At 34.1% G+C, this 27,696-nt stretch overlaps 2 protein-coding genes across 2 annotated transcripts; both read left to right on the top strand.

Annotated features, from left to right (window-relative positions):
* Positions 1-930: 930 nt before the first annotated feature.
* LOC135837936 (plexin-A4-like) lies at positions 931-9,769 on the top strand. Its single transcript, XM_065353384.1, has 7 exons — positions 931-3,735; positions 6,011-6,218; positions 6,311-6,600; positions 6,729-6,922; positions 7,008-7,148; positions 8,658-8,766; positions 8,849-9,769. Exons 1-7 carry the CDS (start codon positions 1,027-1,029, stop codon positions 8,954-8,956), a joined length of 3,759 nt encoding a protein of 1,252 aa, XP_065209456.1. The 5' UTR covers positions 931-1,026; the 3' UTR covers positions 8,957-9,769.
* A 2,322-nt stretch (positions 9,770-12,091) lies between these two features.
* On the top strand, positions 12,092-26,330 carry LOC135837916 (plexin-A4-like). The gene is made up of 8 exons (XM_065353361.1): positions 12,092-12,275; positions 17,322-20,173; positions 23,685-23,946; positions 24,264-24,541; positions 24,624-24,817; positions 24,996-25,136; positions 25,281-25,383; positions 25,622-26,330. Exons 2-8 carry the CDS (start codon positions 17,417-17,419, stop codon positions 25,703-25,705), a joined length of 3,819 nt encoding a protein of 1,272 aa, XP_065209433.1. The 5' UTR covers positions 12,092-12,275; positions 17,322-17,416; the 3' UTR covers positions 25,706-26,330.
* Positions 26,331-27,696: the final 1,366 nt, after the last annotated feature.

Below are 27,696 nucleotides of genomic sequence, written 5' to 3'. Positions count from 1 at the left end.
TTACCTGAACATATTTTCAGAAGAAAAAAATTTTGTGCACAAGAATTAGGTTCGGAGATATGGCGGTTTCACATTTTTTTTTGTCAATAATCTCCCCCCCCCCGGGGGATCAGAAAAATGTCGAAAAAATTTATATGGATAGACCGTTGCTTCGTGTACAATATTTTCGGTAAAATAAATTTTTTTTATTCAAAACTCGTTGAAGTGCAATTTTTTCCCGAAAAAAACGTTTTTTCGTCATTGTGGACAAGGGGGGGGGGTGGGACGGGGGACAAATTTTTTGGTCTACAATTTTTTTTTAGAGGTACCCAACAATGTTCAATCAAAAAATCAAAAATCCGAGGACAGGAGCATTTCACCTATCTTATCCGGGAATATCCTTCCCAACTCAAAATTTTTGAAGAATGATACACACAGGCAAACAAAACTGAAAGTTAAAAAGAAAAGCAAACGGCCCGAGCGAAACGAGGGCAAAAGCTCTAAAAAATCAGAATTTTAAAAGGTACTATACATATAAAAAACGACGTCTTTTAGTGTGATGAATTACTTACCTACAAGAATTTTATTATTTCGGTTCAAAATTTTGAATAGAAAAATTTGAAAATGAAAAAGAAGAGCAAATGAGCCCGAGCGAAGCGAGGGCAAAAGCTCTCAAAAATCAGTATTTCAAAAGGTATAAAAAACGATTTTTTTTGTGTATTGAACGAAGGAGTTATTACTTTTGCTTCAACATTAAATTTATTTTTCATTTTTTCCCATTTTATGGGGGTTTTAAAAAATCTGCAAAGTATGTTTCGTGCAAAATGAATCACTTTTTCAAGACTTTCATGACCGTTAGACACCCTGTCATGCAGTAATTCTAATTCATCAGCCATCAACATAATCTATATTAGGCACTGAAGTCCATATTTTCTTTATTCTTCCAGATATTTCATTCGAAATCTATTACATTACACGGGGGAAAAATAATGGACAAATCAATCGAATGATAAGGTAACCTAAACATATGGATGAATTAATATCGCAATGAATTTTCCTCAGCTCTTACCCATACTATTGATACACACGTTTATATTCCGCCTGAATACGATTTACTCAAATGCAAAATCAGCTAAGGACACCTGGAGTGTGTTTTCAGACGAAAACGCCATAGAGTTCAGCCACTTGGCAGTAGATGAACATGGAAAATGGGTATATATTGGCGCAGTGAACCGTATTTATCAATTATCAACTGATCTCGAACTGCAAATTAATTACACTATATCGGAACTCAGCCCTTCAGATTGCACTGCTGCCAACTGTTCAGGCAAATTGAAACGAAATGCAACGACGTTTAATCGGAACGAAGTGCTGGTATTGGACTATCAGAATCAGCAACTGATATCATGTGGTACTTTTTTCTCTGGTATCTGTCACGCTCACGATATGAATAATATTTCGAAAATCTGGACAACTAGATTCGAACCTATAGCAGAAATCAACTCTTCTATGCCGATTGTAGCCTTCATTGCTGCCAGTTCACCAATGAATTCATCAACCTCAGTATCGACACTGCATGTTAGTTTCACTCCTGACTATAATCTAAACTCCATACAAACGATAACAATCAAAAATCCAGACCGAGCAAATTTTTCATCAGTTCTTATACAAAATAACGCCACCCAGTTTACGAAAAACCAGTGTCCAGCAAAACACAATGAATACAATGATAGATTAATTTCTGGTTTCAGTTCTGAAGATATTGGCTATCTTATCCTAGCTGTCACTGATCCGTCACTATGGTTCAGTGGGTATCTAATTGGGACAGATACTCATAAAAACAAATCGTGTAATACAGTTCCTATAAGTTGTCCTCTTGAAAATAATGCACCTGTAGAGACAACCGCATTTGCCTACATCCAAAAGCGAAAATCAGATTCACATGAAATGGAAGAAAAAATTATGTTCACACTACAAAAGAGCATCAATTCGTCGAAAGGATCTTTCTCAGTATGTAGGCATCGAATGCGAGTGAATGAAGATGGATGGCTGGAAGGATACCCGATATTTAAGATTCCAGATAGTGAAATAGTTGTGACAGCAATGGTGGTTATCTCAATCAACAATTACACAATCTTGTTTCTAGGTACCAAGGATGGTCGATTACAGAAAATATCTATAAGAGGAGTTGATTCGCCCGATTTGTACATCGCGAATAAATATGCAGACATAACGATAGATGCAGGAAATGAGATACATTCGGAAATGCTGTTCGATTCTACAATGGACTTTTTATACGTAATGACCAAAAAGAAACTCGTCAAAGTCAAAATACACAATTGCGACAAATATAACACATCATACGCATGTTGGGCGACAAAAGATCCTCATTGTGGATGGTGTTTTCTAAGTAATAAATGTTGTTTGAAATCAGAGTGTGATGTTGAACAAAATCCCACCGACTGGGTCTCGTTTGATATCGATAAATACATAGACGCATCTTCAAATCCACCAAACAAATTCTCAAGAACAGCGCAATGGAATGTAACTTTTAAATTAACAACTTCGCATCCGTTCATCAGCCCTACAATAACATGTTTGTTCGAAATTGGCGATTTTCCTAAAGAACAAGAAGCCATTCGCGATAAAAATACTATCAACTGCGCAAAACCAAATCCTAACAGTTTCCCTTCAACACCTATTGGTAATCATTTCATAGGAGGTGAGCTATCAGTCCGGATGAGCCGTTTTCTAGTATTTCAAAAAATTCAACTCATATTTTATGATTGTAGTACATATAAATCCTGTTCATCATGCATAACTTCTCCTTATCCATGCCAGTGGTATGTGAATGAATCAAGATGCACAGATGATGTGATTTGGAAAAAGGATGATATGGTAATAGGTATGAGTCTTGGCAATACCATTTCCTCTCTACAAAATAGTACAACATCATATGATGGATTTAAATACTCAAAAAACGCCACGTTTTGCCCACAGTTTTACACCAATCATAAAACAGATATTTACATACCTGCCCATATAGAAAAGACTCAACAAATACAAGTACATTACAAGATACCAATAGCTTTGAATGATGAAACATTTACATGCAAATTTGTATTAGACTCTAAGAATGAGAAGATACAATTTAGTCACAACATAGAAAGCAGTTATACAGAAAATGTTTTGAAAGAAGGAGAACTCACATGCAATGAGGAGATATTTGCATACACTGAACCGAAACCTTCCATAAAAGTCGAGTTGTCTGTTTTATGGAAGAGATCAATACCACTTGACAACACATACAATACACATATTATCGTGTATAATTGCACCTACATGGGCGATCAATGCGCATCATGTCTTAATCAGAACTACTCGTGTATGTGGAATTTAGAGACTGGAGAATGTAAATACTACAGCCTAGATGAAAAATCCAACATTGCTGATCCCTGGTTGCATGATACGCAGGACTGTTCGAATTCAACAATATATAAAAAAATCTTGCGAAAAAACCAATCAACAAATTGGTTTACAGAAAACATCTATTCAATAATAACGATAATTGTGGTGATAACATTTACTGTAGTCACGGTATCTGTCATTTGTTCGAGAAAATCTGCAGCGAGATTGCAAAAAATGCAACGACAAATTAACAAAATGGGTATGGAAATGATATCTATGTCACAAGTGGTAAAACGCGCGGTGATTGAAAACCAAATCCAGCTGGATGAAAATGAATCAAACACATTGGTAAGTATTTATTCAAAAATTTCTAAAGCCAATGCACCTAACAACCGCCACCTTGACCCTTTAACGCCCGAGAGAAATTCAACCGATAAATTTCAGAAATGTACCTGCGAGTGATCACTTCAAATAAAAATCTTTTACTACGAACGAATTGATTCACTTTTTTTTGAAACATTTGTACAGCAGTTGAATCGAATCATTCACAAACGATTGGTGATTAAATAAATTGATTGATTTCTTGGTGAATCATTCGCAAACGAATTGAATTTTTTAGAGAATCATTTGCGAACGAATTGAATAATTTTTGGTGAATCATTCGCGAACGAATTGATTAATTCAAGTGACTTGTTCGCGAACGAATCGATTTATTTACTCAATTTATGATGAATCATTCACGAACGAATTTGTATAATTTTTGATGAATCATTCGCGAACGAATTGATTCGTTTCGTATGTATATGTGACTCGTTCGCGACCGAATCGATTTACTCACTCAATTTATGATTAATCATTCACGAACGAATTGAAAATTCTTGGCGAATCATTCGCGAACGAATCCATTCACTTACTCAATTTATGGTGAATCATTCACGAACGAATAGAATAATTCTTGGTGAATCATTCGTGAACGAATCGATTCGTATAAGTGACTCGTTCGCGAACCAATCGATTCAATTACTCGATTTTTAAATTTTGATGAATCATTCGCGAACGAATTGATTTGTTTAAGTGACTCGTTCGCGAACGAATCGACCAATTTACTTAATTTTTGGTGAATCATTCACGAAAGAATTGAATATTTCTTGGTGCATCATTCGCGAACGAATCGATTCAATTCACTTAATTGTTGGTGAATCATTCGCGAACGAATTGATTCATTGACATTAACAGGGTGTCTGCCGGAATTTTTTGGCCGAAAATTACTACTTTTTCACTACCTTTTTCACTACCTTTCAAAAAAAATCACTGCTTGTCAAAATATTGTTAACCCCCTCCCCTCTCCCCAAACCATTTTTTTCATTTTTTTTTTTTTTGGTTTGAACTTTGTAATTTTTTACATTGGAGTAAGTACGCGTTTTCATCAATTTGAAATCAATTCAATGATTTTATATAGTTACATACAATTTCTCATGTGTATCTACCTACATGTTAAAAATACAAAATGAGCGAACTCGAAAAATAATTAACAAATCAACTATTTCGAGAGTAAAATTCTTTGAAATAGGTATGAAAGATGAAGAATTTTTTTTAATTTTTAGCAGTGATTTTTCAGGGTGTCTAGTCCAACAAAATTTCAAAATAAAAAAGCAGAACTTTAGCAGGACACTTTTTAAACACTTGGGATTTTTCATGAGGGGAAGGGGGTCTTCAAACATCCCAAGATTTTTTTCAAGCGAGCGAATGTCGAGAATATAATTTTGTCATTTTAATTTTGGATTTTATTTTCACCTTCAAGGTTCTTGTTACCAATGAAATTGGGCGAATAAAGAACTTTTTTTCAAAATAAAAAAATGAAAAAAAAAATAATGAAAAATTTGAACATTTGGAAAAAATATACCAATTTTCAGAAAAATCTATCGAAATTAGTATTTTGAGGGGTATGAAAACGTTGTTTTCTTGTGTAATGAATGAAAAATCTTATTATTTTTGCTTCAAAATTTTGAAACTTGTATGATTATTTTTTTTTTTTAAATCAAACTTGGAAAAAAAAGCAAACGAGCCCTAGTGAAGCGAGGCCAAGAAAGCTTTCAAAAATTCATGTTTGAAGAAGTAAAAAAAAACGTTTTTTTTATGGAGGTAAGGGAGTATTTTTCTGATTGAAACTTCGAACATTTCTGGAATTTGAATACCTAATAAGTTTCTTATATCGAAAAAGAAGCGCAAATAGCCCGAGTGTGAAGCGAGGGCAAAAGCTTTCAAAAATATAAATGCAACAAATGAGCCATTTTTACAACATTTTTCTTGTGTGGAAAACCAGATTTTTCGCTTTTTTTCATTTTTCACTACCTTTTAGGCAAAATGTCTGAAAATCACTACCTTTTCACTACTTTTACGGCCGACTTTCAAAATCACTACTTTTATCACTTGGCCCCCTCTCTCCAACATTTTATCCTCTAAGGAGGGAAACAAGTGTTGTACAGCACCATCCGTTACATAGCGTATTGAAGAAGAGGGTATAATACTACCTGGCGGCAAAAAATTATCGGTATCAATTTGTCTGAATAAAAGTTGTGATTCTCCTGGATATAATATTGAAGAAAACATTCGTGTATTACAGAGATTATCAAACGTCAATATTGAAAATGACACTGAATCAAACGCCGAGTACGAATTAGTGCCGAATGAAAAATGGGAAATTCCTCGAGGAGACTTACTTCTAGGGGAAATTTTAGGAGAAGGAGAGTTTAGAAGAGTAGTCAAGGGAAATGTGTCAGGTCTCTTACAGCAAGATGTCGTCATAACAGTAGCAGTTAAAATGCTGAAAAGTATCGTTTTTGCTGATATGTAATTCGTTTAAAAGAGAAATTATCGTGTAATATTTCGACTAATAAATCTAGTTTATAAACTTATTTCACAGATACCCACACTGACGAAGATATGATAAATTTAGTCTGCGAAATGGAACTAATGAAACTCATCGGCAGACACGACAATGTACTCGCTCTACTTGGATGCTGTACACAAGATGGACCATTGTTCATCATCACCGAATACTCTTCACATGGCAATTTACTCGATTTCCTACGAAACCACAACCCTCACTCATCCACAGCTCAGGAAACGACATTAGTCGACTTGTCCGAAACTGTTATAATCTCGTTTGCTCAACAAGTAGCAAAAGGCATGGAATACCTGGCTTCTCTACAAGTAAATACATACATACCTTATGTCTCCTTGCAAAGTATATACATATAAGATGAAAACAGCTCCAATAACTCTTCCTAACACGTAACATCACCTCAGAGATACTCTATGAAAATGAATCAACTTTTCAGATCATCCACCGAGACCTCGCTGCTCGAAATGTGCTGGTATTTGATAATTACACCTTGAAAATAGGTAACTTTGGATCAGCCAGAGATATTCGACATGATTACTACTTCGAGCAAAAAACCAATGGCAGATTTCCAGTCAAATGGATGGCCCCAGAAGCATTGATACATTTTCGTTATACAATTCAATCTGATGTGTAAGTCTAAATAGAACACGTACCGAATGTTTTGCAGCAATCATTTTCTATCTCTAAACTGGTACGAATACCTCAACTTATTCAGTTGGTCCTTTGGCGTATTACTTTGGGAGATTATGACGTTTGGCGCTGTTCCCTATTCAGAATTCGATGATGTAAAAAAATTGGTGCAAGCCATTCAGTCGGGGTATCGCATGAAGAAACCGGACACCTGCCCAGAAATGTTGTACGTATAAATATGCTCCTAATTTCAATCCAACAGCTCTCACAATGCCATCATTACAGGCCCGTAGCCAGAATCTGGCTGTAGCTGGGGCGAAGGAAATATCAGCTGGGGCAGCACTTTTTGAGGCTCGAACATCCGTGAAAATCCCCCCCCCCCCTTTAACCCTCCTCAACCATCCGTTATTCCAAATCCAAAACAATTTTTACAAAAAATGAACATAATGCGTGATGCTGGGGTTGAGTCTAATACTTACAGCTGTAATCTGCGCGATTTACTGTGAAACTCTTGTAATAATTCTTTGGCTGTGACTGTTTCTGATTAAATTTTGTCATGAGGTAAAATAGTCAAATTTGACTCGCGTCCAAACAACATTAAAAAAATATATTATTCAAATTTTTAAAGAAATGTTAAGACAAAAAACGCTCTTTTCACCTGAAAAAACTTTACTTCTCGAAACAAACTTTTGCCCTCACTCAGGGCTCGTACTTGGTCACTTTTCAAGAAACTAAGTTACTAAATTGGGTTACTTTTTCAATAAGTAGCTTTGGTTTTCCAAATTATTATTATTTTTTTTTTAATTTCAAAAATTCAATTTTTGCATTTAACTTGATGAGAAAAAAATGCTAGTAATATCCATAAGTGAATAATTTGATAAAGTTGACCTACTTATACATACACTTTTATCGCCAAAAATAGCTCAAAATCTCACTTTTTGTCAACATTTTCAAAAATATCCTCGTTTCTTGCCAAAAATTGTTACTTTTTGGTAAAAAAAATTCAAGAAATATCCATTTCCCTTTCTAAAAATTACCAAATAATTCCGCTTTTTTGCTTGAAAAAAATGTCAATGACCGAAATTTCTCCCATTTTCAACTGAAGGTTGCAAAAAAAATAATCATTTTTTTGGCCTATGATTGCCAAAAATTCGTGGTTTTCCTCAAAAATAGTCCATCTTGCTTTTTGCTAAGATTGTCAAAATTATCGGTTTTTTGCAAAAAATTATAAAAATTTTCATTCTTTCTTAAAAATTGTCCATAGGTCTTCCCTATTGCTGAAAATTTTTGCTTTTTCGTAGTGTAAAAGTCTCAATTTTTTATGTAAAATTGCCATAAATTGCACAAAGTGAAAGTCTCACTTTTCGAAAAAAATTGCAAAAAGATGTACCTACTGGATTTCTAATCCTCACAAATTACTAATTTTTACTCAAATTACATATCAAATTTTTGATTTAAAATTTAGTGAACGCATCGAGCGAGCCATCGAGCTATCAAATGCAATTCATGCTAGTGTAGCCATTTCATGAACGTAACCATAATTTTACATTGTTGAGTTTTTGGTTTTTTGCACTTTCTGATTTTTTTTTCTGATTTTGTTGGTCGGGGCAAACGTGTTTTTTTTTTTATTTTGCTACCTGGGGCAAACAGCCTTTCTAGCCGCTGCCCCTACGCTGGCTACGGGCCTGCATCATTAGATTACTCATTTCAACATGCCGTATTATTTTTACAATAGGTACTGTCTAATGCGTAAATGCTGGAAGTATCTGCCAAAGGATCGACCAGACTTTACAACAACCATTCAAGATTTAGATACCATACTAGCCACAGATAACGTACAGATAGTAAGCAAAAAATAACTAATTTTCCACTAATCTGTGACCACAATATTTATCTCTATATTTTCTTGCTGAAATTCACTTATAGGGAATGGAACAATCTGATGCTCATTGCTCAAACACCAATACAGAAACCAATCACGAGGAAAGTGAAACGGATAGCTTATTACAGAAAAGTTCAATTATGAAAAAATGAACTTTCTAGGAAAATTGGTTTAGAGTTCTGCGTGCCTTTTTTTTTTTAAGTACTTTATCCACAAGAAACTTGAAAATGCAGAAAACTGAAAATTCTACAAAAATAAAATTGCACAGAGCTAAAATTGTAGAACTTGGAAATTTCCTAATTTCGGTCAGAATTTTATTTTGAAAATTATCTATGTTACAAAATCTACACAAAGGATCTTTCCAAGCTATAGAGTTTTTCACAATTTTGTGGTGTTCCATTTTGTCATGATTTAGGTACTTAAGTATTCGAAAATATGAACTGGTTATCTCAAAATATAATTTAATATTATACATATGTACTTACATCTACATACATCAGACAATCGAACAACCCAATCCTAATGACTCAAACCTTACAACAGAATCCGATGACACAGAAAATGAAGCCGACGATCAATTGGAAAACTGTCTTAAATGATTCTATTTTTATGTTATTATTAGATATTTATTATTTATTAAGTGTAATACATGTAATTGAAGCACCCACTCGTGTAAAGTTTCGCCTCTTTTTAAGTAGGTACCTACGCGGAGTTATTGATTCTGGTAAATAGAATAGGAAATAACTTTTTTTGCAACATGCAGGAGAGTGTTCTATGGCTCTAACTCAGCCGGAGGTAGATACTAAATTAATAATACCTGATTCAAATTTTTAGTGCTTAGAAGTTAATTTGGGTAATTGAACCTTATAATTTTTTCAAATTTTTATTATGAATAGTGCGTTGTAAGTATGTACATAATTTCAAAGTAAGAATAAGTAAGTAATAAATATTTCATCATATTTTCATGCTCTATGTTCGATTTTTTGCAACTAATTGTCAGATTGAAATTATATTTAAATAGACACAGAATAAATTTCCAAGGTGCAGGAGGTCATAATCAATGCAAATGATACTTCAAGAAAACTCCAGCAACTTTCTCTCAGTGTTATAATGAAGGCGAAAAAGTTCGCCGAATTTTTATTTGGCCTATATTAAATTGCATTTCAACTAAAACCCAAAATTCGAACCGATTTGGTCTCATAGGGCCCGAGATATGTCTCAAAAACCAAATTTTTCAAATTTTTAGATCATTTGTCAAAATTATGAAAAAACCAAAATACAACAACAACTATGTACCAGCTAAAAATTTGAACCATTTGACCCTGTTGAGGAAAAAATTACTTGATAAAATCCAAAAACTCTAACATAAATAAAGGCAAAGTAAAAGTTCTGCGAATTTTCATTTGGCTCATTTTAAAGCTAGGAGACGAGGCTGATTTTTTGTTATCCAAAGCTCTCAACGAGTACTTTACTTAAAAAATATAGCGGGGCCAATTTTGATTTTAAGAGTCCCGAATAGTCCTAAAATCAACATTGAGATTTTGTAAAAAAATTTTTTTTTTTTTTTGAATCGTTTCTACTATAAGTTTCAAATTCGAACACATTTGGTCCCATAGGAGCCAAGATGTGCCCCAAAAAAAAAAAAAAATTTTGGACTCCTTGCAACGTTCTATAAATTTTCATTCAGTACCTGTTGGAGCTGAGGAGCTGATTTTTTTCAGGCTGAATCGAAGGGTCTATCTTTATTATAAGGGTCGGACCCCCTCCCCCAATCATACTTATTAAGAATATGAAACGACTAAGTCGACTTACCAAAAAAAAAAAAAAAATGCTTCACAAACTCGTCCAGGTTGATGAATGATTATCGCAATATTGAGATCGGGCTCCAGTTTTCCAATCGGCCAATAATGTTTCTGAAATAAATCCAGAGAAATTGTCACATTAGAATTTGTTGAGTAGGTAATAGAGAAAGTAGGTACCTGGTACCTAGCCTAAATCAGAAAAAAAGAAGGAAGAGGTGAAGAGCCATCCATGCAAGACAACCAAGTATTTTGCAATTTCCCATTTTAAAATTCAGTTCTAGATACACATTTTCATTTTTGATCGGAGGTATATCAAAATGTTTGAAAAATTGAAAAAGTTCATCGATGGAAATATCAACCATGCGTAGAAGTTTTCGGGACAAGGGTTCGAAAAAAAAAACATTCGGGTTATTAGAGATTAAAGGTTAAATTTTTCGAAATAACTTTCCAGGAACTTGTTTGCGAAAACGTAAAGGTAATCCCCATATTCATTTGATAATAATCTAATAACATATCAATATAAAACTGTCGCATTGTGCACCGTGAACTCCTTCACATCATCGTGCTTTTACCTAGTAAATTTACTAAAAATAGATACTCGACGAAAATCATCAATATCCACCTTATTCATCCTCTAAAGGACGCATATCCACGCAAAATCAAGCTTTCTTTCTTTCTAGGCCAGTTTTCGAATCTTTTATGCATTTCTTATGATTCTGAGACAATGTAGGTATTCCATACATTTAATGTAACAAAGTGTCCAGAACATAACACCCGGCCCTCATTTTGGAATCAAACGGAAATATCACAAGTTTGAAAACGTTTGAGGATGAATATCACAAATTCACGTTATAAATTAAGGTTTACTAATTTCATAATTGCCTGTAGTTTGTTCTCCAGCCGTTTTTTCTTGTAGTCATACTCGAAATAAAAAATCGTTGACTTCACAAAAATCATACACATTTTTGAAAAAGTCAAATATTTTCGTGTTATGAACTGCTACTGGAATGTTTGTTAGTGCAAACGAATGTAGTACCACAGTGCCACGTAATTTTGGGGGGAAAAATTTTTTAGGCACAGTCAAACTGATCAAACTAGATTTTGTCCAGAACATCACCCTGTCCAGAACATCCTCATTCTCCCCCACTTATACCTACATATGGTATATGAATAGGTAAGTACAGGTGTTATTCTCTGTTGGCGATTACCACTTCCGACAATGTCGAAAATAACCATCAACAGGAAAACCTGAGGAAATGACGACTTGTTTTCATTCGATAATGTCGCTGCACTTATTAAAATTTTGCATTGTAACTAGTTGTGATTAATTAATCATTATCCTGTTTTTATGCAACTATCAACAAATTTTCATAAAAAAACAGTTATCCAGAGGAAATGAAAAATGACAATCAAAGCCACGTATGTTGCCCAAAGAACTTATAAATTGAAATGATCACTCAATCTCTTCTCAGTGCAATTTTCACAACCCATCTCTCAAAGTCATGTGTGTCTAACGTCAACATTTTTCGGTATCTGTTTTGTGATCAATTTTACAACAAATCGTGATCCATTGTACGCTATACTTCAATAATTTAGGAAACCAAGAACCAGAATTTCAATATTGATTCTTTGCTCGACGACGTTTTTATTACAAGATTATTCGCCGAAGGTAAGCCATTTGCAACTATTACTCCTTGTTGTCTGTTTTATGAAATTTCATTTTAAAAAATAATCGGTGATTGCGTCACTAATCCACATTTTCTGAAGGTTAAATACTTATCTATTCACCTCTCACGATTCTACACGTACAATTCATACATAAACATGGATCCAAAACAAAACACCAAAAAAAATTGAAAAATTTAAACCAACATTCAGTGAACAACTTCGTAATTTTAGTAATTTTAATTTGAAATTGAGCTCTCAAGAAGGGACATTTTCGAAAAAACCGCAGTTTTTCCGCTCTAGTTGCTTACTTAATCGGAAAAATGGTTCAGATTCAGATTATAGTACCTATATTTGAGATTCTGCGTGGACCCATAGACCATCATCATCAAAATCCAGGATAATTTTTACGATTCTACTGGGCGGCTGTGCAAATCAAATGGCTCATTTTTGGGAAAATTCGCGGTTTGAAAATTTCTTCTATTCAAATCATTTCTGCCAAAAGTAGATAAAAATCTCATCTTTTGTCAAAATTTCCGTATAGCCTTGTTTCTTGTCAATTGTAACTTTTTCACCAAAAAAATCGGGAAGCATCCATTCCCCTTTCTAAAATTTAGGTACCTAAAAATCCCGCTTTTCCACCTAAAAAATTATCAGTGAGCAAACAATGTCTGCCTTTGTAGGCCAATAATAGTCAAAAATTCGTGCTTTTCCACAAAAATAGTCAGTCCCAATTTTAGCTTTAAATTGTCGAATATCTCGGTTTTTTGCAAAAAATTCTCAAAAGTTTTATCACCTCCCAAAAATTGTCCAAAAGTCTTCCCTATTATTGTACTGAAAATGCTAGCTTTTCCGCAGTTTAAAAGTCGCGATTTTTTACGTAGGTAAAATTTTCATAAGTTGCGAAGTGAAAAATCTCACTTTTCGAAAAAAAATCGCGAAAATATGTAGGTCTTAGTACTTAATTTCTTATACTTAAAAATTTGTTGTTTGCCAAAAATTGTAAAAAAATCCTCGCCTTTTTACTACAAAATTTCTAAAAATATTCTTTTTTTTTTTAGAAAATCTCGAATTTCCGATTTTTTTAGAAAATTATCCAAATGTCTCGCTTTTTCACCAGAAGCTGTCCGAAAACCACTCCTTTGGTTAAAATTGTCAGTCTCGTTTTATTTCTCCAAGAATCGCCTTTTTTGTCAGAAATTGTCAAAAATTGTTACGTTCGTTGTTTGCCGAAAATTGTCAGAAAATTTCAAAATAGTTCAACTTTTCAAAATTAAATACACTTCAATTCGTAATACTTAATCCTTTTTTTGTGTGATTTTTTTCTGCATTAAAATGTTTTGTTCGCATTTTGACACCTTTCTGGCTACTTTTCAATTACTTTTCAATTACTTTTCAATTACTTTTCAATTACTTTTTGATCAATTTTTCGAAATTTTTCTGTTACAAAATTATTTTTTTGGTGGATTAATTGGGTACAAACCCTACTTTCCATTTTCAAAATTAAAATTTTTAAAAACTTGCCATTCAAATTCTAAATTTTTGTATGTATCAAAGGATCAAAGGAAATAAACCAATTTTTTGCTTCCATGAGGTCAATTCTTATATTTAAACGAAAAAGAATCCCGTTTCGAACCATCCCATAAATTCAAAAATGAAAATAACAATTTTTTAATGAACCTACCTAAATGTGAGTACATATTATATCAATCGGCAAAATTGTAATTTCATTCCCTCCCCCCTCCACCCGGAGGGCAGATTTTTCTTATCAGATGGACTATTTTCGTATACTCAATTAAATAAGAAATAAAAACAAATTGTACAATTCGCACTCAAGTATCCGAGACAGAAAACAAAACTTTCACGCATTTAGCGTGAGAAGACCGACTTTTCGTAAAATAGAAATCTTTTACGAACGAATTGATCCACTTTTTTTTAAACATTCATTCGCGAACGAATTGATTCGTGTAAGTGACTCGTTTGCGAACGAATTGATTCATACAAGTGACTCGTTCGCGAACCAATCGATTCGTATAAGTGTCTCGTTGGTGAACGAATCGATTCGTATAGGTGACTCGTTCGCGAACGAATCGATTCATATAAGTGATTCGTTCGCGAACGAATGGATTCATTTACTTACTCAATTTTTGGTCAATCATTCACGAACGAATTGAATTATTTTTGTGGATCATTCGCGAACACATTGACTTTTGTTTATGAATCATTCGCGAACGAATTGATTCATCTCACTATCGTAACAAATACAATACAATACTCCACTTTTCTAACGAAATGTCGGTAAGAAAGATTCTGGGGGAAAGTAAGATTTCGAGGGCCCCTTTCGGTGCATCCGCTAGGGGCCTGCTCGAATTCAATGTTCGGTAAAGGTTCTTCCTCATGGGTCATTCAATGTCAATTTGACCAAAAAAATTGCAATTTTGCAAGTCCTGTCTTATGATTTCACTCCAACTTTGTTTACAATGTCTACACATTCTGAAAAAATTTCCATACATGTACAATTGTACTTACCTACATTTTGATGGTTTTTTGAAATATTTAATTTTTGAGATGGGATCTTTTAATGGATTTTCGACTGGGGAGCACCCCTCCTACAAATTTGGGCAAAACTATCAAAAAAAAAATCTGGGGCATGGGAAATTGATATAAAATATTGTACCTAATGAAGATAATGGAAATTCTGAAAAATTAGAGGCAATGTGAATTTCAAAAATTGAGTAAACGTTTTGCAATTTGTGGACAGTATGAACTTGAAAATTGATTTGAAATTTTGTAATATGAAGACAATAAGAATAATTCTGAAAAATTATTCAAAATTTGGTCATTACAGGCAATGTGAATTCTAAAAATTTATTGGAAATTTCATAACTCAGCAGCATTGCAATGCAAAATTCGGGAAATTGATTTGAAATGTTGTAAATTTTAAAACAACGCACACTATGAAAATCAACTAGAAATTTTTTAATCTCGAGGCAATGCAAACTTAGAAATTACCTATTCTGAAATTTTGTAATATGGAAGATATGTATGAAAACACCGAAAAACAATTATCATTTAGAAGCAATGACAGTTTCGAAAATATTATTATTTCTCGTCACTGTGACATGGTTGAGCCACTTATGCACTAAGTAGCTATGTATGTAATAGCGGTTATAGCTGTTGAAAGGCAGTTATAGCTACACATACCTGTCTAGTTTTTTTATTAAACCGCATTCACGGAGCTTCAGGTCCTCTTTTGTGACTGTTACACAGAAAAAAGAAGTAAACGCTCGAAACCTTTGGTATAATTACCTCCTTTGGGGAAGTGCTGGAGGCCGTGGATGAGGTCCAAAAGAAATTTGACATCATATTCGTGTTCAGCGTTACTGAAAATAAATAATAATATTATAGAATTCGATATATCGCATGTCCCAGATTTTTTTTTTAAAAGGTTTGCTCAAATTTTGTGGAAGGGTGTTCCGCCGCTATTAAAATATCCCATCACGAAAATTGAATATTTCGAAAGACCATCAAAAGGTACATCTATGGAAATTTTTTCAGAATTTTAAACGGTAGCTCACACCTATAGCGCCATTTTGAAATTTCAACTTTCAACTTTTGAAAATTTCAACATATTATGTACGTATTTTACTTAAAAATTGTAATAGTAGCGGCGCTACCATACGCTTCTAGGAGCGCAGTTAATGCTTTGCCAGCTGGGTACTTGAAAATTTCAAAATGCAATGACCTTTCGAACTGTGAAATCTGTTTTGATCAAAGTATCTTACAAGGGAGGTGCCCCAGGTGACATGCACCGATTTTAATGATTCTTGCACCATTGGATAGAGGACATCGAACATAGTCTACCACAAAATTTTCAGCTGCTGAAGTTGATATTTCGATTTTTCAGAGCAATTTTTCGATTTTCACATAGCAATAATTGTGAAAATAGAAAAATCGCCCTGGAGGACTCAAATATCAACTTCAGCAGCTGAAAATTTTACCGTGGGCTAGTCTCATCATAAGTATTGAAATGCCCAAATATTATGGGAGGTTTCGGTATGCGACCTCCGCCGACTATTTTTGGCCAATTTTTCCAAATTGCAATGTGAAAATCAAAAAACCGCCCTGGAGGGCTCAAATATCAACTTCAGCAGCTGAAAATTCCACCGTGGGCTAGTCTTATCATAAGTATTGAAATGCCCAAATAATATGGGAGGTTTCGGTATGCGACCTCCGCCGACTATTTTTGGCCAATTTTTCCAAATTGCAATGTGAAAATCATAAAATTGCCCTTGAGGGCTCAAATATCAACTTCAGCAGCTGAAAATTCCACCGTGGGCTAGTCTTATCATAAGTTTTGAAATGCCCAAATAATATGGGAGGTTTCGGTATGCGACCTCCGCCGACTATTTTTGGCCAATTTTTTAAAATTGCAATGTGAAAATCAAAAAATCGCCCTTGAGGGCTCAAATATCAACTTCAGCAGCTGAAAATTCCACCGTGGGCTAGTCTTATCATAAGTATTGAAATGCCCAAATAATATGGGAGGTTTCGGTATGCGACCTCCGCCGACTATTTTTGGCCAACTTTTCCAAATTACTATGTGAAAATCAAAAAATTGCTCTGAAAAATCGAAATATCAACTTCAGCAGCTGAAAATTTTGTGGTAGACTATGTTCGATGTCCTCTATCCAATGGTGCAAAAATCATTTAAATCGGTGCATGTCACTTGGGGCACCTCCCTTGTTAGCTTTGGAGGTATGCGCTGCTGAAGTTGAGTACCCAGAGGCAATGTGAAAATAATTGATCGCCCCTCACACCCACTCCCCTCTGGGGGCTGGGACCAAACATGATAGCGGGTTTCTTACTTATTGGGTGCGTAGACATTATAAAAAAAATCAAGCGAAGTTGAAGGTCATGACTCAAAAACTTTGGTTGAATTGAGGATGGAATGACCCACATGCGCTAATTAAAATACATCAAACACCAACTATATTAACATGATGTTATAAGACTAAAGTCCATATTCTCTTCTTTAATATGCTTCCAGATATTTCAAAACGAAATCTACATTACCCGGTAAAAAAAATAATGGTAAATCAACCGAATGATAGCGTAGCCTGAACATTCGAAATTTTTATCGCAATGAATCTTCCTAAGCTCTTACCCAAACTATTGATACACACGTTTATATTTTGCCTGAACACGAATTACTCGAATGCAAATAAGTCAGGTAAGAAAACGTGGAAAGTGTTTCCAGATGAAAACGCCATAGAGTTCAATCACTTGGCAGTGGATGAATATGGAAGATGGGTATATATAGGCGCAGTAAACCGTATCTATCAATTATCAACAGATCTCGAACTGCAAATTAATTACACCATATCGGAACTCAGCCGTTCAGATTGTACTGCTCCCAACTGCATACAAAAATTGAAGCGAAATACAACAACGTTCAATGGGAACGAGGTGCTCGCATTGGACTATCAGAATCAGCAACTGATATCATGCGGTACTTTTTTCAAGGGTATCTGTCATGCTCACGATATCAATAATATTTCGAAGATCTGGCTAACTAGGTTTGAACCTATTGTAGAAAGTCACTATCGGCATCCTACTGTAGCCTTCATAGCTCCTAGTTTATCAAAGAATTCAACAACACCACTATCAACACTGTATGTTGGTTTTACTCCAGTCCATAATGAAACATCAATACAAACAGTAACTATCAAAAATTTAGAACGTGAATATTTTTCATCAGTTCTTACACAAAATACTGCCTTCCATTTTACAAGAAACGTGTGTCCCACTGCACGCAATTATGATGAATTAATTTATGGTTTCAGTTCTGAAAACGTCGGCTATTTTATCGCCGGGAACACTGATCCAAGGCATCTAGTACCTGGGTATATAATTAAAGCAGATACTCATAAAAACAATTCGTGCAATAGAGTTGCTATAATTTGCACTTCAGGTGGTACAGATCTGACACGGACCGGAAGAACCTCGCTTGCCTATTTCCAAAAGGGAAATCCAGATTCTGGTTCAAAAACAGGTTTACATGAAACAGAAGAAAAACTCTTGTTCACAGTACAAACAGAGTACATCAATGATGAGAATGGGTGGGCAGAAACTTTTTCAGTATGCAGGCATCAAATAAATGAATTAGATTCTCTGATTCAAAAGGATGAACCACTGAGAGGAGACCTGATATTTTCGCATCCACCTAGTGAAGTATTTGTGTCAGCAATGGCGGTTACCTCAATTAACAATCACACAATCTTGTTTCTTGGTAATAATGATGGTCGCCTACTGAAAATATCAATAAAAGGATTTGATTCGACGGATTTGTACCCTGCAAGTAAATATGCAGACATAACAATTGATGCGGGAACGAAAGTACATAGTGATATGCTGTTTGATTCAACAATGAACTTTTTATACGTGATGACCAGAAAGAAACTCACCAAAGTCAAAATACATAGTTGCGATGAATATAACACATCAGACGCATGTTTAGTGATAAAAGATCCTTATTGTGGATGGTGTTTTCTTAGTAATAGATGTTGCTTGAAATCAGAGTGTGATTTCGAACAAAATCACATCAATTGGGTCTCGTATGATATCAATAAATACATAGACGCGTCTTCAAGTCCAGCAGACAAATTCTCAAGAACAGCGGAATCAAATGTAACTTTCAAAGTAATAACTCGCCATCTGTTCATCAATCATACAATAATATGTTTATTCGAATTTGGCAATTTTTCCATCAATACAACAAGCATATGCAATAAAAATAGCATCAACTGCGTGACACCACCTCCCAATAATTTACCGCCAACGCCCCTCAATAGCCATTCCATAGGAGCAGAGCTATCAGTCCAGACAAACCATTTCCCAGTATTTAAAAAAATTCTTATCCAATTTTTTGATTGTACAACGTACAAATCGTGTTTATCATGTATGAGTTCTCCTTATCCATGTAAGTGGTATGTGAATGAATTTAGGTGCACAGATAATGCAATTTGGAAACAAGATGATATAGTAATAGGAATGAATTCTAGCAGCACCAATTTCTCACGGCGGAGTAGTAAATCATTATATGATGGTAATAAATTCTCAAAAAACGCGTTGTTTTGCCCACAGTTCTTCACAAAACATGAATCAGACATTTATATATCTGCCCACACAGAAAAGACCGAACAAATACAAGTATATTATAAGATGCCATCGAATTTACAGGAGGGAAAATTGATATGCAAATTTGTATTTGACTCTAAAAAAGAGAGGACACAATTAACGCTCTTTGGAGGTTACCGTTTTCCAGGAAATGATTTGAAAGAGGGTGATATCAAATGTAATGATGAGATATTTACATACACAGAATCGATACCTTTCATAACAGTCGAATTATCTGTATTATGGAATGCATCAATACCACTTGATAACACGTACAACACACATATTGTGGTGTATAAATGCGCCCATATGGGCGATCAATGCACAGCATGTCTGAATAAGAACTACTCATGTATGTGGAATTCGGAAACTGAAGAATGTAAATACTACAGCTTAAATGATACTTTCAACATTACTGATCCATGGTTGCATGATATACAGAAATGTTCGAATTCGACAATATTTCAAAAAAACTTGTCCAAAAACCAATCGACTAATTGGTTAACAGAAAACATCTATTTAATAATCGCCCTAATAATAACAGTAACTGTTGTTATAGTCGCGGTGTTTGTCATTCGTTCTAGAAAATCTGCAGTAAGATCGCGAAAAATGCAACAACAAATCAATAAAATGGGTATGGAAATGATAGCAATGTCGCAATGCGTAAAACGCGTGGTGATCGAAAACGAAATCGAGCTGGACGAAAATGAATCAACTATATTGGTGAGTATTCATTCAGAAATTTCTAATACAAATACACTCAACATCCCACCTTTACCCTTTAACCCCTGAGAGAAATTCAATCGATAGATTTCAAGAATGTACTTGATTGATTATCTCATTTTGGGAATTGAGAACTTTCCTCAATGTTTCTCAAAAGATGAGGTAGGTACCTATGTTGATTTCCAATGCCGAATTTACAGATTTAGAAGCTATAAAGTCATTCTACGTCAATTCTCGACCAAGAAGTGGTAAAAGGAGGGTCGGCGTTTTTTTGAAATTTTTTCTGTGGAATGACCTTCCGAATGGATAACCAATGGCGCAAATCGCAGCCCTCTAACCCTTTTTTAAAGGCTGCCAGGGGGTGTCAAAGTTTTCAGTGAACTTGAAATATCATCCATTTCAGCAGTGGATTACTCGATAACCGCGATACCTAACGAAATTGATTTTTTCCAGTAGGTGGGGATCTTGAAATGCTTTTTGATGGTATCATAAGAATCAGTGTTGCCACTTTTTTTCGTACAAAGAATTTGCTTGAAAAGTTTTAAAACGTACTTATAGTTTTCATATCATTCCGACTCTCTAAAATTTTGAAGAAAATATATTATAGTCAACTTTTCATGCTAAACAACATATTAAAAAATTGGAATGGCATTATTTCGTAAAGTCGATTTTAAAAAACTAAAAGTTTGCGAAAAAAAACGATTTTTTTAAATTTAAAACAAGAAAAAAAATGTTGATTGGTGAAGTTGACGTTGAAAAAGTCGAAAACCCCATTTCACTAGATGAAATAAACTCATCACAGAAAATTAAAATTCGAAAAAATTCAATTTTTAATTCCAAACATCAAAAAAAGTTAAAATTTGTTCAGCTGTCTTGTTTTGACGTCTATTCGACGCATGTATTTCATGAAACAGTTGATAAAAACTACACTCATCGCAAAAAAAGTAAAATTCGTTTATTTTTTCAATTCACTCGGAATTTTGATTTTTTGTGATGAGTTCATTTTATCGAGTGAAAGGTTTTTTTTCAACTGTTTCAACGGATACGTAAAAATAGGTGTCAAATGGGTCAACTTCACCAATCAAAACTTTTCTTCGTGTTTTAAATCAAAAAATCGAATTTTTTCGTAAACTTTCAATTTTTTTAAATCGACTTTACAAAATAACGCCATAGCAATTTTTCAATACTAGTACATATGTTGTTCAGCATGAAAAGTTGTCCATAATATATTTTTTTCAGAATTTTTGAGGATCGGAACGATAGGAAAACTACGTTTTGAAACATTCCGAGCTGATTTTTCGTACGAAAGAAAGTGGCAACACTGATTTTTATGATATCACCTAAAGCTCTATATCACCAAAAAGCCCTTCAAAATCCCTAACTATTGAAAAAAGTTCCATTTTTGTAGGTATCGCGATTATCGAGTAAGCCACTGTTGAAATGGATGATACCTATTTCAAGTTCACTGAAAACTTTGACACCCCCTAGCAGTCTTTAAAAAAGGGCTAGAAGGCTGCGATTTGCGGGATTGGTCATTTCTTCGGAAGGTCTTTCAACAGGAAACATTTCAAAAAAATTGCCGACTCCCCACCCTCACCACTTCTACGTCGATTCGATTCGACGTAGAATGATCCCATAACAAAAAGCCAAATAGATAGAAATTTGGTGTCAATTCATTAGCTGAAAATTTCTCAAATTGTTTTTATGACTCGCAAAAGAAAAATTTAACGCTTCAAAACATAAAATTGCAATTCCTTTTTGCAACAAATTCGTAGTGTGTATTAAAAAAGATATTGTGGTTTAAAAGTGATCACTCAAATTCAATTTTTTTCCAAATAAGGGTAAGGGCACTAATTATGGACCAGTCCGCAATATGGACCAACGCCCGTTCTCGTTGGTAATTAGCGCAATCTGTCAGGAAAAAATGTATTCTGATGTATTTTTCATCAAAAAAACGAATGAGACAAAAATGATAACTGTAAAGTCAAAACTCGCTGAGAAATTTACAAAAAACTGTTTCGAGACACTGAAAATTTTTTTTAGTGTGTTTTTCAACTTTTATTAAAATATATATGTGGTGTAATTTTCTAAATGTCATTGATGTTTATAATATCAAAAAAGGATGTAGTTTCTGCTGGAGTGATCAGTTTTTGCTAAAAATGAGGGTATGTACAGAAATTTTTGGTGCAAAGTTTTTTTTTATGGGGTGCGCTAATATGGACCACCTGTGATATTGAATTTTTTACTCATTTTTTACAGCCGCTGAAAAGGGGAATGCTTGAAATACTTTTTTTTTTGTTTATTTCTACTAATAAATATGATGTTTTGAAACATAAAAATATGTTTATTTTGAAATTATTCTTTAGGTGGTCCATATTAGGCATCCAAAATTTTGAACTGTCATTTTGACACTCATCATTCAACAAATTGAAAAAAATATTCAAAATTAACCTGAACTGCTTAGAATAAGTTTTTTTGTTCATTTCTACAAATAAATATGACCTTTTGAAAAATGTGGAAGTATGTTTATTTTGAAATTTTATGGGTGGTCCATATTAGGCGTCCAAAATTTCGAACTGTCATTTTGACACTTATCACTCAACAATAAAAAAAACATACTTAAAGTTGACCTTCACCCTTGAAGTTTTGTACAGTGTTAGTGGAAGGATGGAACTTCATTTTAAGCCTTTGTGGGGGTTTCTACCTCCTATAGTTTTCATGTGGCAATCCTCCAAAAAAAAGTGGTCCATATTTGGTGCCTCTACCCTTATCATTTCAAATATAACTATGGCTCATTCCATGTCAAATCGGCAGATTTTTGCACGATAGATCTTCGATTTTTTTAAAAATCAGATCATGTGTAGAGGTCATCAAACGATGACGAATGACGCAAACCGGACATTTTTTCGATTTTTTTTGACGGGGCTGTGGCGCTTCAAAGTTCTCCAAAATGGCCGAAAATGGAAAATTTTAGTTGCAAATTGTTGCTGTTGTACATGGTATAGAACTTCGAACTTTTTTAAAAATTTGTAGTACTTTGAGAGGGTAATCGACGAATGATGTCAAAATCAGTGTTGCCACTTTCAAAAACCCAAAAATCAATTTAAAGACTTATAATTAAAATGTAACCATGATGTCCGCCGAGTAAAAATTCTGAAAAATTCTCAGTTTTAGTCATTTTTATGCAGAATAAAATGTCAAAAAATTATACTGACATTTTTTTTTCATTTTCAAGAAAAAAAAATACAAGTTTTACACTTACTGCAAAAATACCATCAGAAACCTAAAAAATGAAAAAAATTGCATTTTTGAGATATTTTACCAACGTGTAGACGAACGTGTGAAAAAAATTCTCCTCCTCGGAGCCCCCTCCATTCGTCAACGAATTGACGAAAAATGTCTGAAACTTTGGGTACTTTAGTTTCAGGGCAACTTTTTTAGAAAAATTCATGAATTTTATCCTAACAAAGAATCTAATCTACCTTCACCTAACCTCTCATTACAATTCTAGAAAATACCAAACGTCACGGTCGTATACGAATCTTATCCAATAATAGATGCAGAAGAAGTGGCCCCAACACCGAGGACCGAATATGAAGGACCGAGGAGTGAATACGAATTACCATTGGATGAAAAGTGGGAAATTCCTCGAGAAAACGTTGTTCTGGGGGAATTTCTAGGAGAAGGAGAGTTTGGAAGAGTTGTCAAAGGAAATGTTTCAGGCCTATTACAGCCACACATCGTCACAACAGCAGCAGTAAAAATGTTGAAAAGTAAGTCTCTAGGTATATTTATAAACTTTGTTTTTCGTAGGGGGCGTATTTTCTTTCCAAGTGCGAAAATATTACTCAGTGAGTTGACCCCCCCCCCCCCTCTCAAAGAAAAAAAAGAAGTAGCCGAGTACGTACCAAAAAAATCACAAAGATTGTTATGAGAAAATCCAGCAAAATCATTTTTAAAAATTTACCAAAACTCACTTCAGGTGATTCGAGTGATTTAGTCACTTCACAAAGCGAAAAATGCATTAAAAAAATTGTACATACTTTACATAATGAATCAATTTACATAAGTATGTGTATTCATTTCACAGCCACCCACAAAGACACAGACATGGTTAGCTTAGTAACCGAAATGGAACTGTTGAAACTAATTGGCAGACATGACAACGTACTTAGTCTACTCGGATGTTGTACACAAAATGGGCCGTTGCTCGTCATCATCGAATACTCTCCTCATGGAAATTTACTCGATTTCCTCAGAAACCACCATCAACCTTCAACAGCCAGGGAGAATGACTTGTCTGAAAAAGTTCAGCTCACATTTGCTCTACAAATAGCCACAGGCATGGAATACTTGGCTTCTATGAGAGTAAGTATTTTCATCAAGTTGATAGTGGAACAGGCGAACAGCCTAACTCTACTGAAATAATAAAATGTTTTCAATTCCTCAGCTAATTCACCGAGACCTCGCTGCTCGAAATATCCTGATATTTGACGAATATGTGCTGAAAATAGCTGATTTTGGATTAGCCAAAGATATTCGAAATTCTGACTACTATAAACAAAAGTCTAAAGGCAGATTTCCGGTAAAATGGATAGCACCTGAAACCATAACGCACCGACGTCATTCCACAAAATCTGATGTGTAAGTGCAACAATAAACATGACAAATGCATAGGTATAATGTAGGTAAATGGAAGCGGGGATTGATCTTACATAAATGTACATTCAATTACTCACGTAGGTACCTATAAAGCTTTTCAATAATATTTAACATCAAATTTTTACACCTTGAATATATGTAGATTTATTAATACATGCAGGTGGTCGTACGGTATATTACTTTGGGAGATTGTGACTTTTGGCGAAGTTCCCTATGCTGCCTACGACGACGCAGGAAAACTACTGAAAGACATTCGATCGGGATACCGCTTGAAAAAACCTGAAGGTTGTTCGATGGACACGTACGTACCTAGACTTCAATCAATCGACAAAATCACTAATTTCCGACGTTTATAATATCATTTTTGTGGAGAAACCAATGAATGCTCATAATAATTAGTGAATAGGTACTTACCTATATTGTAATACATAAATTTCTGTAACAGGTACTGCCTAATGGTTAAATGCTGGAACCATTTGCCAGAAAATCGACCAGACTTTACTAGAATCATTCACGATTTAGAAGCCATACTAAAAAAGATGGATCCAGTAAGTGAAAATTTTTTTACCATTCAGAATTTAAATTTGCACCTGCGGAGTAATAAGGTTACATTTTTAAAAAAATCAATTTTGAAAATTTCGAACTTTTGGGGGTAATTTAACATCCTGCATTCAAAAATGTTCGTTTGTTTGAAAGGTAACCTTATTACACCAAAAGTGTGAATTCTACCCTAATTTACTACTATGGTAAATATTAAACATTTAAAAAAATTTAATTTGCACCTAGGTAATTGAAGAATCTTATTCAGATTGCTCAAGCATTAGCTCAGTATACAGTCACAAGGCAAATGAAACCAATCGTTTACTTTGAAAATATAAAAAACAGACGGCATTTTTTTCCCCGCAAGCATTTGAGCATATTTTATGTGAACGAACCTAGGCTAATTAATTCAATTAAACCAAATGAAGAGTGATATTCCAAAACTCGCTTTGTCCATTTTTGTCGAAGTTGGATTTTCAGCGGTACCTGGTAGATGAAGTATTAACTCACATTCCTACATCATCAACCTACCAAAATGAGGTGTTAAAGTCACCTAAATAGCCAATTCATTAAAAATTTTAAAAAAAATAATGTTCCAAAACGCGCTTTGTCCATTTTTATTGAAATTTTTTTCAGCAGTATTTAGTGGATGAAGTGTATACCTACACTCCTACATCATAAATCCACCCAAATAAAGTGCTAAACTCGCCTAAAAATCCAATTTACCCGTTTAAAGGGAAACTGTTTTTCCTCTCTCCTGAAAAGTTGTGAAAATGGACAAAGCGAGTTTTGGAATATCACTCTTCAAATGTACATAATATTTGTAACTTTAATAAAATGCTCCATTTTAATACGTGGCATATGTGTACCCCCAGATACCCTATACCTATTGCAACTAAGCTGAAGATATTAAATATACTCAATAATTGTTCATACAGCCATGATAAATATAGGTACCTACGTATAATTTTGCTATTGTACCTAAGTATAATTATTAATTTATTATTCTTCTACTTACCACGAAAATTCTGCATCTTGTTCAACATTCATTGACCAAAACACGTCGTGCGACAGTGGTAGAGAGTATTTCAATGAATATGATTATTGTGATATCCACTCAAGTAAGTCAAATTATCCGACAATAATTCTGAAACCAAAAGGAAATTTTCAAATAATTAGAATTTGCTAAATAAGAACAGGAAACATTATGTAAAAGAGTACTAATATACCTAAATGCAAGAGACAAGAAGCTCCGAATACGAAACTAACTCTGTACTTGCAATTCTTCAGCAATTGCAATACGAAGTCCAGATGCGTTATCAGATTCAAGAATCATGTTTCAGATTTCATTCAAATAGTTAAATCTTTCAAAACATTCTTCAAAAGGCGACCTTTTGATAAATTTGAGTTTTAAAAAAATGATGTACTTTTTTGTCAACTTTCAAGTTTGAGATTTGACATTTCAACGAGAAAAATTCAAATTGATGAAATTTTGATGCAATGTTATCAAACGAACAAAGCAATACTCGCGGAGATTTTTCCAGGAAATTATGAATTATCTATAAATGGTAACATCGCATGATGTATTCATCAGCAGTCAGTACAATAACAATAAAATGATGCACTGAAATGTAAAGCGGTGATATATAAGCTTGATTCAAAAAGGAAAAGCCAGCTAATCACAATTTGCCCGTATATGGTCGTCTCAAAATCTACAATCAGTTTTTCTAAATAAATTTGTCCAGTTTGAAAATTGAAGCGAGAATAATCATCGACAGAAACCCCTGAAAAAAATTACGACTCGATTTCATTTGATAATGTCGCAGCACTTATCAACGTTCAAATTGATCCCAACTGCACTGTATTGAAAATCCTTAGTCATTATCCTGTTTTTCACACAATTATCAACAAATACCTTACCTATTCATCGGAAAATGATTATTCAGGGAAAATGAAAAATGACGAAGCTATAAGTACGTGCGAGTTCTTTGAAAAACTTATAAATTAAAATGATCACTAAATCTCTTCTCACTGCATTTTTTACATCCTATTTATTCCACGAAGTCGTGTGTGTTTTGTATCTAACGTCAACGTTACTTGGGTATCTGTTTTCGATTACCTTTACAACAAATCGTGATTTATTGTACGCTATTTTAGTGGTTCAGAAAAATAAGGACTAGCATTATTATACTGATTCTTTGCTCACCGAAGTATTTATTACAAGACTATTGGGCAGAGGTAAGCAATTTGTAACTTTTATTCCTCGCATTATCTATTAATTTTATAAAACTTCATTTCGAAAAATAATCAATGATTCCATC

The sequence above is a fragment of the Planococcus citri genome, chromosome 1 (assembly GCF_950023065.1).
Source record: "Planococcus citri chromosome 1, ihPlaCitr1.1, whole genome shotgun sequence".
NCBI classification, from domain to species: Eukaryota; Metazoa; Arthropoda; class Insecta; order Hemiptera; family Pseudococcidae; genus Planococcus; species Planococcus citri.
This window is presented reverse-complemented; position numbering and strand designations above follow the sequence as displayed.

Bases quoted from the DNA above. Each gene is read 5' to 3' on its own strand.
- LOC135837936 (XM_065353384.1), top strand. From the start codon at position 1,027: ATGAATTTTCCTCAGCTCTTACCCATACTATTGATACACACGTTTATA. The intron at 3,736-6,010 runs GTAAGTATTTAT...CGTGTATTACAG, and splicing joins AAAATGAATCAAACACATTG to AGATTATCAAACGTCAATAT. The intron at 6,219-6,310 runs GTATCGTTTTTG...CTTATTTCACAG, and splicing joins AGCAGTTAAAATGCTGAAAA to ATACCCACACTGACGAAGAT.
- LOC135837916 (XM_065353361.1), top strand. From the start codon at position 17,417: ATGAATCTTCCTAAGCTCTTACCCAAACTATTGATACACACGTTTATA. The intron at 20,174-23,684 runs GTGAGTATTCAT...TTACAATTCTAG, and splicing joins AAAATGAATCAACTATATTG to AAAATACCAAACGTCACGGT. The intron at 25,384-25,621 runs GTAAGTGAAAAT...ATTTGCACCTAG, and splicing joins TACTAAAAAAGATGGATCCA to GTAATTGAAGAATCTTATTC.